The 12,160-nt window shown below is 51.2% G+C and overlaps 1 protein-coding gene across 5 annotated transcripts in view; it reads left to right on the top strand.

Annotated features, from left to right (window-relative positions):
• The window catches only part of Ppp1r13b (protein phosphatase 1 regulatory subunit 13B), a 77,878-nt gene extending 65,780 nt beyond the window's left edge, over positions 1–12,098 (top strand). For 4 of the 5 annotated variants that reach the window (XM_046453031.2, XM_058582244.1, XM_046453034.1 and 1 more), the window contains 9 exons: positions 1,460–1,564; positions 3,402–3,571; positions 3,891–4,392; positions 5,443–6,212; positions 6,846–6,983; positions 7,059–7,192; positions 8,321–8,487; positions 10,031–10,230; positions 10,975–12,098. In XM_046453031.2, the coding sequence (XP_046308987.1) occupies positions 1,460–1,564; positions 3,402–3,571; positions 3,891–4,392; positions 5,443–6,212; positions 6,846–6,983; positions 7,059–7,192; positions 8,321–8,487; positions 10,031–10,230; positions 10,975–11,016 (2,228 nt within the window). In that variant the 3' untranslated portion in view covers positions 11,017–12,098. The remainder of the gene's footprint in view (positions 1–1,459; positions 1,565–3,401; positions 3,572–3,890; positions 4,393–5,442; positions 6,213–6,845; positions 6,984–7,058; positions 7,193–8,320; positions 8,488–10,030; positions 10,231–10,974) is intronic. The other variant, XM_046453033.1, reaches the window with a different exon arrangement.
• Positions 12,099–12,160: the final 62 nt, after the last annotated feature.

The raw sequence follows: 12,160 nt of genomic DNA, 5'->3' as shown, positions 1-12,160 counted from the left end.
ATTTTAGCTTGTCTTTACTTTCCCTACTCAGCTAATAGGTCTTCCTTGATCAGAAAGTCCACAAGCCGTTACTCTCATCTTGGCACGGTAGTGCTGTATGATGAGCCCAGGCAGGCTTGTGTAGAGAGCACCATGCAGCATAGCTGGGCACCAGGTGGGTTCTGCATTGATAGTCTGTCTTTTAAACCCACCACATTAGGGGCTGGGGATGTGGCTCAAGCGGTAGCACGCTCGCCTGGCATGCGTGCGGCCCGGGTTCGATCCTCAGCACCACATACAAACAAAGATGTTGTGTCCACTGAAAACTAAAAAAATAAAATAAATATTTAAAAAAAAAAAAAAAAAAAAAAAAAAAAACCCACCACATTAAAAATTTGGAGCTTCTAGCCAGGCACCATGGTGCACACCTATAATTCTGGCAACTCAGGAGGGTAAGGTAGGAAGAATACATGTTCAGTACCAGCCTCAGCAACTCTATGAAACCCTGTCTCAAAATTAAAAGGGCTAGAAATGAACCACGTGATACATACCTTAATTTCAGCAGCTCAGAAGGCTGAGGCAGGAGGATCACAATTTCAAAGCCAGCCTCAGCAACTTAGGTCCAAAGCAACTTAGCGAGACCCTGTCTTTAAAATATAAAAAAGGGTCTGGAAATATAGCTCAGTGGTTAAGTGCCCCTGGGTTCAAACCCCAGTATTAGAAAAGGGTGGTGGTGGCTGGGGATGTAGCTAAGCAGTAGAACACTCTTGGCTCAGTCCCCAATACAAAAATAAGAGAAAGAAGTTGGGGCTCTTTTAAAGTAGAACTTTCTTTATGACTCGGGTTGACTCGTCTTCCTCTAACACAACGTCAGGAGGTCAAGTCCTGACACACTGGGACATCTCTTCATTTATGAAAGCAGTGCTGCTGCTTGTTTGCTGTTGTGTCCTATTTTCAGAATTGGTGACTGATATGTGCTGGTCTTTTGTTTGTGACACTTGCTCCTACCTGGCACCTAGTAGGTACAGTGATATATCTGCTGCTCCCACTGGGAGGCTCAGGGCTCCATCTGAACCAGCAAGTCCTTGGGCGCCACAGCCCCTGCTCAGATCCCTCCGAGGCCCTGATCACAGTGGTGTTCTTTGATGAGCTGTTGCTTATGGTTTGAGCCACCCTGTCTGTGGGAGGAGTGGCTGTCTGTGTCAGTGCAGGTAATGAGCACAGCCAGCTCCTTCCAGCTGAGAAAGGCTCCTGTGCCCTCCCCTCTCTGTGTTGTGCTGCCTTACCAGCTTGCTGAAAGAAGATGGCCTTACAGATCCCTGGCCTCAGTCCTTCCACTGTGGTGTAAAGCGACTGGACCCAGGAAACCTGAGTCCACCCAAGCTGGGGGCAGAACTTCACACATGGAGCTGGGACATGAAATCTCCGTGTGGGGACTCTAACCCCTTGCTGTTGGCTGTCCTGGTTCTGTGTCACACAGATGGCCACAGTAGATCCAGAGTGACCAGCGCGTGGACAGTGTCAGACCTGGACGTCAGGCTTGACTGCAGCTCCTTGGGGCACTCTGCAAGCCCACTCGTAAAGCGTATGTGGGCTGACGGGCTTAGCGGGGTGCTTTTGATCTCCTTTCACACAGACTGAATCAACAATCATTTGTTTTTCCAAACTGACAACGGGCACGACTGTGGGTCAGGCTGGCTCCATGTTCATCACATCTGGACATGGAAACAGCACTGTGCAAATAGGTGTCTCTTCCCAGGCAGGTGTGGAGTTAGGCCCCAGGCCCAATCAACGGCCGGGAGAGTTGAACACCAAGTTATAGGCCCTGCCACACAGGGTTTTGGTTATGGGGAGTGTTTGTTTGCTTCCTTTTCAAAAGTTAATATGAGGACAGGGGATATCACTGAGTTGGTAGAGTGTGCACAAGGCCCTGGGTTCAATCCCCAGCACCACCCCCCAAAAAAATGAGTTAATATGATTTTGAGTTCATGATGAGTCTTTCAGTTTTATGTTCAGTGCAAGAATCTCCCATCACAATGAAAAGTATTACAGTAATAAGAAGCAGCATCTGGCCTTTTGTGCCTCCAGCTCTGTCCTCAGGAAAGGAGATTACTTCATAATTTCATAAAAACTTCCATTGCTGTGGGCTTTCAGAAGCCACTGAACGTCCACGTGCCCTCTGACCCTGAAAGGATAGAAATCCAGGTCCCTTGGCTGGCACCTGCCCCTTCTGCTTGTCTCACAGGGTCTCAAGTGGGCTCTGCTTTTCCCCGCCAGCACAGAATGCTCCTCTCAGAGGACACTGAGAGGATGGAGGCACATGCATGTGTGGTCTACAGGAGGCTGACAGCTTGTGCTGGCCCAGATGCTGGCTGGGGTCTGGTGGCTTGGCTGGTGCCCTCAGCCCTGTAGGAATCATTCAGCAGCACCACTGTGGGTCAGGCTGGCTCCAGAGCAGCCTGTGCGTGGCTTGCTGCACTCAGACTGTGCCAGAGCACATTTGGGAAGCTTACTCTTCATGTTTTGGCTCATTTTGGGCATGAAGACAAATGGTTGCCCTGTGCTTCTTAGTTACCCCTCCTACTTATGCTGATTTCTGCCCATCCCAAACTGCTGGTGGCTAGAGCAGTCTCCGCGTCAGAGCAGCTCAGCACCTTGCCTGTTGAAGCAAAGCAGGTGCCCACTCAGGGTACACATCTGTGATCCATAGATGCCATGACACACAGGTCATATGGTGTGTGGCCCCACATGACTAGGGAGCACCTCTGCACCCTTTTTCAGTTTGGAAAATGCACTATAAAAACATAAATCTTTTCAGTGGCTTTCCTGGAAACTTGGGGATGATGACGGCTTTCTAATCACTGCAGCACATCAGTGGGAACTGTGCTGGCCTCTTGTGATTGCAAATTATTTTAGCAGAAAAGACTTCCTCACTAAAGGAGAAACTTGATTAGTCATGCTAGTAGTACAGGTCAAACCTGTTAGGAAATCAAAAGATAAATCTTTAAGAATTAAAAAAAAGATCCCTTTTTTATTGCTGAATGCAATTGTATTTATAAACAGTGTTCAAAAGCTAAGTGCTGGTGCTTGCTTTATTCTGTAGGTTTAATGGACTTGACCTGTACTACAGTGGGTGTAGCCTGTCCTATACCAACCTTAGCGTGGTCTTTGAGTTGCTGGCCTTGCTGGCCACACTGGCCAGGAGTTACCCACAGAGGATGCCCCTGGGCTTGTTCACAGGACTGTGGGGGTCTGTGCAGATCAATAGCTCCATGTGCCAGATGGTGGTTGTCCACTTGGTTAACAGAGCTCCCTCAGAATGTGAAGTCCCAGTGCTATTTTTATTTCTGGCAGGGTGTACTTTTGGGTTGGTTCAACTGATATCAAGAAAAATTTCACTTAAATTCTGTGCTCTTTTCAAGCTAATGATGGAAGCTGGCCAACATTAAAGCAGAATTCTGGCTCTTCGATGAAGCCGGCGCAGATGGCCACTGTGGATTGGAAGGACCCAGGCGTGGAGGGGGCTCTAAAGCAGGGTGCGATCTCAAGCCAGCCTCTGCCCTTGTCTGCACTGGGAGCCACAGAGAAGATGGTAGGCCATCTGTACTAGGAGTTTAAGGACCAGCCCCTTCTGCCTTAGTCATACTCAGGATTTGAGGCAAATTAATCCACATTACCCCCAGAATCCTAGAGTCACTGCACCTTTAGGGCCTGTGCAGACAGAACACAAGTGCACATGACTTTTGCCTCAGTTTTGCAAATGATGAGCCCAACAGTGTTCCCTGTGTCATAATCACAAGCTGATTTGAAGGATTGCAGATCCTACTGTGTATTCTTTTGCAAGTATGGGTATAAATGTGCTTCACTTTTCAAAGGGTGACTCTGTTTTTCTTCTCAACACCTAAATTTAGGGTGTGGATATTGGTAAAGGACCACCTCCCATCCCTGGTGCAGGCAAGCCGCTGCCTCCAAGCTATGGAACATACCCAAGTCCTGCACCCCTGGGCCCAGGATCAGCAAGTTCCCTGGAGAGGAGGAAAGAAGGCAGCTCACCCAGACCCAGTGCAGGCCCACCCAGCCGGCCGAAGCCTGCCCCGCTGCCCCCTACAGCCAGTGTCCCACAGCCAGGCTCCTCGCAGCAGATCCAGCAGAGGATTTCTGTGCCTCCAAGTCCCACATACCCGCCAGCAGGGCCCCCTGCATTTCCAGCTGGAGATGGTAAACCCGAACTCCCACTGACGGTGGCCATTAGGCCCTTCCTGGCTGATAAAGGATCAAGGCCACAATCTCCCAGGAAAGGACCCCAGACCGTGAATTCAAGTTCCATATACTCTGTGTACCTCCAACAAGCCACACCACCTAAGAATTACCAACCAGCAGTGCACGGCACCTTAAACAAGTCAGTTAAAGCAGGTATGGTGAGTTTATCCCCTCCTTGGGGGGCTAGGAAGTTATACTCTAATTAAGAAAGTACAGACTGACATTGGAGCCACTTGCTGTTTAGGTTAAAGCAAAAGCTTACATTTCTTACATACATCTCTCCGTGGGTTTCGGGTGGATGAGTGGGCACTTTGCTGCTCTGACTACCTTTCTGACCACCCTCCCACACTACGTGAAAATCCAGCTTCTAGAAGGGTGAGATTCTAGGAATTTTGTTTTTCCTCCTGCTTTATGGAAACTTGTGCTAGAAGCTATCTGGTGAGCAGAGGCCAGGGGTAAGCCTTGACCAATGCCTTCTGGGCTTCCTCTCTGTGACTAAGCCAGACCTGGGAGTGGGTGAGTTGAGGAGGGTGTTACTTCTTTGGAGTCCCCCCAGCCCATGGGGGAGAAAAGCTGTGGGGATGGGTGAGGCCCTTCTAGGAAAGCAAATGAAAGAATGTAGTTCAGTGCCATACACCCTGAGCTGATAGTGCCTCTGACCCTCGCAAGAGGGTCCTTTGGGTCAGATCTGGGTTGGGCTGCCTCAGGTGTTCTCAGGCTCTGACTGCAGTGTGCAGACTTATAGTTCTTGGGTTCCCAGGTGTGCCCAGGACCTCCCAGGTGACATACAGTGTTACCAGTGGGCAGGATTCTGGCTCCTGGGGAAGCTCCTAGGCTGCCAGGTCCCACCTTCCTGCTCCCGGAGCCAGTGTCCTCATGTTGTCTTGTCTAAGGCTCACACATGAGTGTAGCAACTTTATTCTTTCCCTTGCCTTGTTGAAGGCAGTGAGTCAGATCAGCAACCTTTTTTGCCTTTGAAAAAACCCACTTCTAGGAACCTCAATATAAAAGCCACTACACTGGAGAGAGATTCACCTTGCAGAAGGAGCCAGAGGAGGTTCTTGTAAGAGAAGATTTCCACGGGGTTTAAAATCAGAATCCTCAACAGCAGTAGGAACCCATCTCTGACAGAGTAGGTGCTTAGGGACTAGCCCCAAGACCCAGCAGCCAAGTTGAAATTGTGCCCTATCCTCTCTCTTCCAGTGTATGGCAAGCCTGTCCTACCATCCGGGTCAACATCTCCATCGCCCTTACCCTTTCTTCATGGGTCACTGGGCATAAGCACCTCACAGCCTCAGCCATCTTCAGAATGTGCTGAGAAAGAGCCAGAGCAGGAGGGCCCTGCTGCACCTGGAGAGGGAAGCTCAGTGGAGAGCCTGCCGCGGCCACTCAGCCCCACCAAGCTCACACCCATCGTGCACTCACCGCTGCGCTACCAGAGTGATGCGGACCTGGAGGCCCTGCGCAGGAAGCTGGCCAATGCACCCCGGCCCCTGAAGAAGCGCAGCTCCATCACAGAGCCAGAGGGCCCCAGTGGACCCAACATCCAAAAGCTGCTGTACCAGCGCTTCAACACCCTGGCTGGTGGCATGGAGGGCACCCCTTTCTACCAGCCCAGCCCCTCACAGGACTTTGTGGGCACCTTGGCTGACGTGGACAATGGAAACACCAACACCAATGGCAACCTGGATGAGTCTACTTCTGCCCAGCCCACAGCCCCACTCCCTGAGGAGCCTGCCCCATCCTCAGATGCCAATGATAATGAGCTACCTTCCCCTGAACCTGAGGAACTCATCCATCCCCAAACCACCCACCAAACTGCTGAGCCCGCAGAGGATAACAACAACAATGTGGCCCCAGTCCCCTCCACAGAACAGATCCCAAGCCCTGTGGCTGAAGCCCCATCTCCGGGAGAAGAACAAGTCCCTCCAGCACCTCTTCCCCCTGCCGTCCACCCACTGGCAGCCTCAGTGGTGGGTGTCCTTGTGAGACGAACACAGGACTCCCCTCAGCACTCACCTTATTAGGGGTCAGGCGTGTCCCTGCCACCCACAATTAGGTCTGAGAGGGCTGTCGGGGTAAGGAGAGACCAAGGGGCCCAAAGAAGGGGTGCACAGTGCTCCTTGGAGGCTGCCTTTGGGACCTGGGAAATGGGCAGAAGGAGGGAAGAACCTTCTGGACAGAGGCCCCTGGGTGAGTCAATTTTGGTGGACCAGAGAGCAGCTGGGTGTCCTCTCAGGATCCAGTAGTCCTTTCACCTGCAATCTCAGTGCTACTGCTGACAGCCATGTTAGGTGTCCCTAAGGATGAGCTGCCAGCTCCCTGGGAGCTGCATCTGCCTAGCAGTTGGCTGTGATAGACCCCATTCCTTCCCACAGGGTCTTCCAAAAAAGTAGGCTAACAACTCACACCAGCCATTGCCCTCTATGAGAATAGCCAGGAGCTCAGGCCCATGCCACTGCCCTCCTCAGGTAGCCCCTGGGCTCTCTTGGAGAGCCACTGCTTTAGGGTTTAGTTCCTGCTGTTCCTTCCTATGGGTTTAGGTCTTGGACTAGCCCTCACTTCATAGGTCAGCTGGACATTGAAAGCATGCTTCCTTTCCACAGAGCAAGCGGACCAACCTGAAGAAGCCCAACTCCGAGCGGACAGGGCATGGGCTGAGAGTACGCTTCAACCCCCTGGCACTGCTGCTAGATGCTTCTCTGGAAGGAGAGTTTGATCTGGTGCAGAGGATAATCTATGAGGTGAGCCATACCCACCCCATGGGTGCTGCAGGGGATGGAGGACTGGCTCTAATGTGTCCCATGTCCTTGTCCTAGGTGGAGGACCCCAGCAAGCCCAATGATGAAGGGATCACCCCACTACACAACGCGGTCTGTGCCGGTCACCATCATATTGTGAAGTTCCTGCTGGACTTCGGGGTCAATGTGAATGCTGCTGATAGTGACGGATGGTGAGGGCCCCCAACGGGTTAGGTTGAGGCTCACTTTCTCCTATCTTACAAAAGGAAAAAGCGCATGGTCAAGAAAATTGGGGGGGCTGGGGATGTGGCTCAAGCGGTAGCGCGCTCGCCTGGCATGCGTGGGGTGCTGGGGGCGCTGGGTTCGATCCTCAGCACCACATAAAAAAATAAAGATGTTGTGTCCACTGAAAACCAAAAATAAATATTAAAAAAAAATAATTAAAAAAAAAGAAAATTGGGAAGTATGGCAAGAATACCCATCAGTTCATTCCCCGAAAGACAGCTGTTGCCAGCATTTTGTTGCATATCTTTCTCCTAATTATTCACTCTTCCTTTATTCAGACATTTTGTATGAAATACGAATTCACATGTATGAATATGTGAACAGTAAATCCAGAAAGCCCCCTTTGTTGTTGGTTTAGGTGTATGTGTTCTTGTTTCCATTTGCCTTCAGGATCAGGACTCGGCTGCTGTGCAGGGCAGGGCCTGTGGTCTCACTGCGGGTATTTTGAACTTATAGCTTTCACTGTGCTGTTTATCTTTTTAAAAAAAAAAAAAATTATTATAAAATACACATAAGATTTGCCATCTTAGCCGTTTGTAAAGGTCCACTCAGCATGTTAAGTGCATTGACATTTCTGTGCAGTGAGCATATTTATAAGCCATTCCTTAAACTGTTCTCTGCCTGTCCCCTTCTCAAAAACTGATATGTGGCCAGGCATGGTGGCACACTCCTATAATCCCAACAGCTTGGGAGGCTGAAGCAGGAGGATCGTGAATTCAAAGCCAACCTCAACAGCAGCGAGGCACTAAGCAATTCAATGTGACTCTGTCTCTAAATAAAATACAAAAAAGGGCTGGGGATGGGGGTCAACGGTTAAGTGCCCCTGAGTTCAATCCCTGGTACCAAAAAAAAAAAAAAAGAAAAAAATCAAAAAATAAAATTGATATATGGTCCACAATCCATCAGTGGAGGTCAGATCTTTAAAAACACATGGAGAAACTTGCCCAGTATGAAGGCATGGCACCTTTGTAAGGATTCCTTTGAGGGTCGCATCACACAGGAGCCAGGTAGCCCTGGACAGCACCAGACCCACACCCTCGCCCCTCTGGTTCTAGGACACCACTACACTGCGCAGCCTCTTGCAACAGCGTGCACCTCTGCAAGCAGCTGGTGGAGAGTGGAGCTGCCATCTTTGCCTCAACCATCAGTGACATCGAGACTGCTGCAGACAAGTGTGAGGAGATGGAGGAAGGCTACATCCAGTGTTCCCAGTTTCTGTATGGTATGTAGGGTGTCTGGTGCATCTTGGCTTCTTCACCCGGGCAGGGCAGCATCGTGTGCAGAGGTGCTGCCACAGTAATCCCAATGGCCAGAGAGTGTGCTTGAGTGCTCCTGGTCTTTGAAACTGGGTACGCTGCCCACTCACTCCTGCAAACACATTTGAATATCCACATTGTCAGAGGGATTCTGTGCTCTTGCTAAAAAGTAAAAGTGACCTCACTGTGCTTTGCACAGAGGTTCCCCTTGGGGCACAGGGGCTGGGTGTGTGGATGGCTGGGCAACACTCATCTGTTCACTGGCTGCTGTGACACACCAGCACTTGCAGTGGGGCCACTCCATCCCTGTGCTGGCCTGAGGTTGGCCACTTATCCCCTGAACCATTTGATGGGTGAAGCTCTTCCCCTGATCAAGCTGTTGTAGCCAGTGGGGTCAGGTTTCCCCAGAGCTTGGATGTTTTCTCTGTTCCAAGGGTTAGGCAGTCACAGGCATTCATTCTATATATGCCAAGCCCTGTGGTAGGCCCTGGGAGAGTGACATAGAGCCGGCCGACAGGTTCCTACAGTGTTGTGGGACTCAGCAAGCACAGAGGCTGCCATCACAGCAGCACTTACTGAGGGAAGATGGCTCCCCAGTGTGACTCTGCTGCCTCTAGAAATGAAATGTCCCACAGAAGACCCTTTCTCGGGGCACTCCATGTAGTGCTTGGCCATGCATTCACTCTGCAGCCACGGCACAGGGTCGTGAGCAGTTGCTGCTGCTTAGCCACCAACTTCTGAAAGTTTGTTCTAAGTTTTATCTTAAAAAATGCCCTTTAGAACAACGTACCTCTACCTCTGGAACCAGCATTTCAGTAGAACTTCATATCCAGGAGTTCCACATCTGGCTTCAACCTATACCATGGATCGAAATCTGAAAAGCCAGGCATGGCGGCACATGTTTGTAATCCCAGCAGCTCAGGAGACTGAGACAGGAAGATAGCAACTTAGCAAGGTCCTATCTCAACATTTTAAAATAAAAAGGACTGGGGAAGTAGTTCAGTGACAAAGTGCTCCTGGGTTTAGTCCCCAGTATAAAAAAAGAGAAAGAAAATATCTGAAAAACAGTGACATCTGCACTGAATGTATAGATTCCCTTTCCTTGTCATTATTCTCTAAACCCACTTACCTTGCCTCAGGTATAGTGAGTAATCTAGAGATGATGTACACAAGGACACATGTAGGTTATATGTGGACACCACTGCCATTTTGGCAAGAAGGACTCGAGCACCTGAGGATCTCTGTATCTGCAGGGTTTCTGGAACCACACCTCATGGACACAGAGGGACAAGTGTACTATCTTGCAGGGATGGAGAGAGGGTTGTGTGCAGTAAGCTGAAGGGCTCAGCTAGGCCTGGGAAGTGTCAGGTGGAATGACCCTGTTTCTAACCTCACTGGCCTGCAGCCCATGTGAGCCACCTTGAGCAGCAGAGTGTCGCCTTGTTCCTTGGTGGGCTGCTTTCTCTGGACTGCCCTTGCTGAGGCCTTACTATGGCTTTCTGGTCCCAGGGGTACAGGAGAAGCTGGGAGTGATGAACAAAGGTGCAGTCTACGCCCTGTGGGACTACGAGGCCCAGAACAGCGACGAGCTGTCCTTCCACGAAGGCGATGCCATCACCATCCTGAGGCGCAAGGACGAAAGCGAGACGGACTGGTGGTGGGCTCGGCTCGGGGACCGGGAGGGCTATGTGCCCAAAAACCTGCTGGGGGTAAGCACGTGGTATGCTAGAAGGTTATGTTGGAAAGTCAGCTGGTTTTGTGTACTTGGCCAAAGTCACAGGATCCCCCTCCTGGCCTGGGTTCTGGTTCTATTGGGGACCAGGGCAGGGGGCACCTTTCTTAAAGCCTCAGCAGCCTGCTCTGCACATGGGCAAGCCCCTGCTCTGCAGAGTTGAGGTGCTGGGATTCAGGCAGAGCTCTTGGAGGTGACTGGCCTGCACCCACCCCTGGAGCAGCTGGGCCATGTGGAGGCCAGGAGCACTGGCCAGCTGCTGCCCAGTGTGCTCTGCTCATGGCACACTTTGGCAAGCAGCTAGGCCACCCACCTAGACCTTCCCCATCTTGACAGGTGGCGGGCTGGGGCAGATTCTGTAGGTTGCCAGCTGTCTCCTTCATGGCAGAGGGCCACCCTGCTTGCTTCTCCCATGTGCTGCGACAGAACTGTCAGGTGTTCCTCATCCACTGGCAGATGCCTGCCCTGAGGGAGCTTATGCTGTCAACGGCCTAGTGGACAGTGATGCATTTTAGGGTGGCATGAAGTGCTGCCAGAAAGATAGGAACAGATCACTCTGGGGTGGGATCCTTTGAAATAGTAGTTTGGGAGAGTCTCAGAGGAGAGGGGTAGCTGTGTTTGGGCCAAGGAGGACAAGCCTTCCGGGGGCATGCAGAGGCAGATGTGAAAGGCCCCTGGAGGCCAGTTCCTGGTCACCCCAGCCGTGTCCATTTCTTCCCAGTTGTATCCACGGATCAAGCCCCGGCAGCGAACACTTGCCTAAGCTTCCCCCTGGAGCACCACAGTCTTGCTGGCTCCCAGGAGCTGCTGGAGAGGATCAGCTGTCCGGGGAAAGCTGACGCTAGGATGGCCTCATGGTGCTCACTTTAGCAGACACCACCCATAATGTGAATTCCTGCACTTCCCAGGTGAGGCCTTCTCCAGTCCACCGCAGATGGGAGAGGTACTTTTGCTTCCAAGAGGACCGAGTTTTGCCAATTACTGTAAATCCAAATAAACACCCAACTTTCAGAACTCCCACCCCTGTTGCCAATAAGAAGCCCTGTAATTATTAGGACCCCTGTTGGTTGCCAGTGAAGATTGAGCTCTGACCTGGCCCTGAGGCCACCTCTTGTACCCCCACCGTGAAACCAAGCTGCTGCCAGATGCCCCCACTGCAGCCCACCCTTCCTTACCTCCCCACAGTTGTTCCTTTTACTACCAAAGGAGCCGCTGTGGGCATACTGTCCTGTGGTTGCCCCTGGGGATATCCCCAGGGGTCTTTCTGCACAGATGAGTGGAGTGTCCAGCTTCTTGCTGGCCCTGTGCTGGGGCTGGACTTCCATTTCTGGGCACACATGGTTCGGATTCCTACAGCCTCTGGCTGCACACCTTGAATCTGTTTTTGTTCTGAGTATAGTCAGACACAAGTCTGGGCAAGGACAGGTCAAGGCCTCTGAGGCAGCAGCAGCAGCAGGGCAGGGACCAGTCCAGACAAAGCCAGCTGGAAGGCAGCAGTGCTGGCCCTGATCCCTGGTTCCACACAAGGCAGACCCTGAACTGGAACCTGAATTGTGTGGACAGGCTTTTTATACACCAAGATTATTTTTCAGCTAGACCATTCAAAACTACCAGAACTATGTTGGAAATGTTCTTTCTCATTAACACACAGGCCCTTAGGCTTTATTTTCCATGTGCATCTTGTGTATGATCTCTGTGTAAATATGTGTATGGACTCAGAGGCAGAGCTGCAGTTGATGGCTGACTGCACAGGGTGTGGCACTGAGTGACACCACTGGGAGCAGCTCTGCTGTCCCCGACACTGCTGACGCTGTGTAAATGTGCACAATAAACTGCTGTCTCACACCCAGCTGTGTCTTGTGTTCTGGAGGCAGGATTGAGCTAAGCCACACACTCAGGTTAGAGGG

This window comes from Marmota monax, unplaced genomic scaffold, assembly GCF_021218885.2.
Source record: "Marmota monax isolate L192 unplaced genomic scaffold, Marmota_monax_Labrador192_F-V1.1 WCK01_AAM20220418_F8-fsc00190, whole genome shotgun sequence".
NCBI classification, from domain to species: domain Eukaryota; kingdom Metazoa; phylum Chordata; class Mammalia; order Rodentia; family Sciuridae; genus Marmota; species Marmota monax.
The sequence above is the reverse complement of the archived record's forward strand: the minus strand, read 5'-3'. Positions and strand labels throughout refer to the sequence as shown.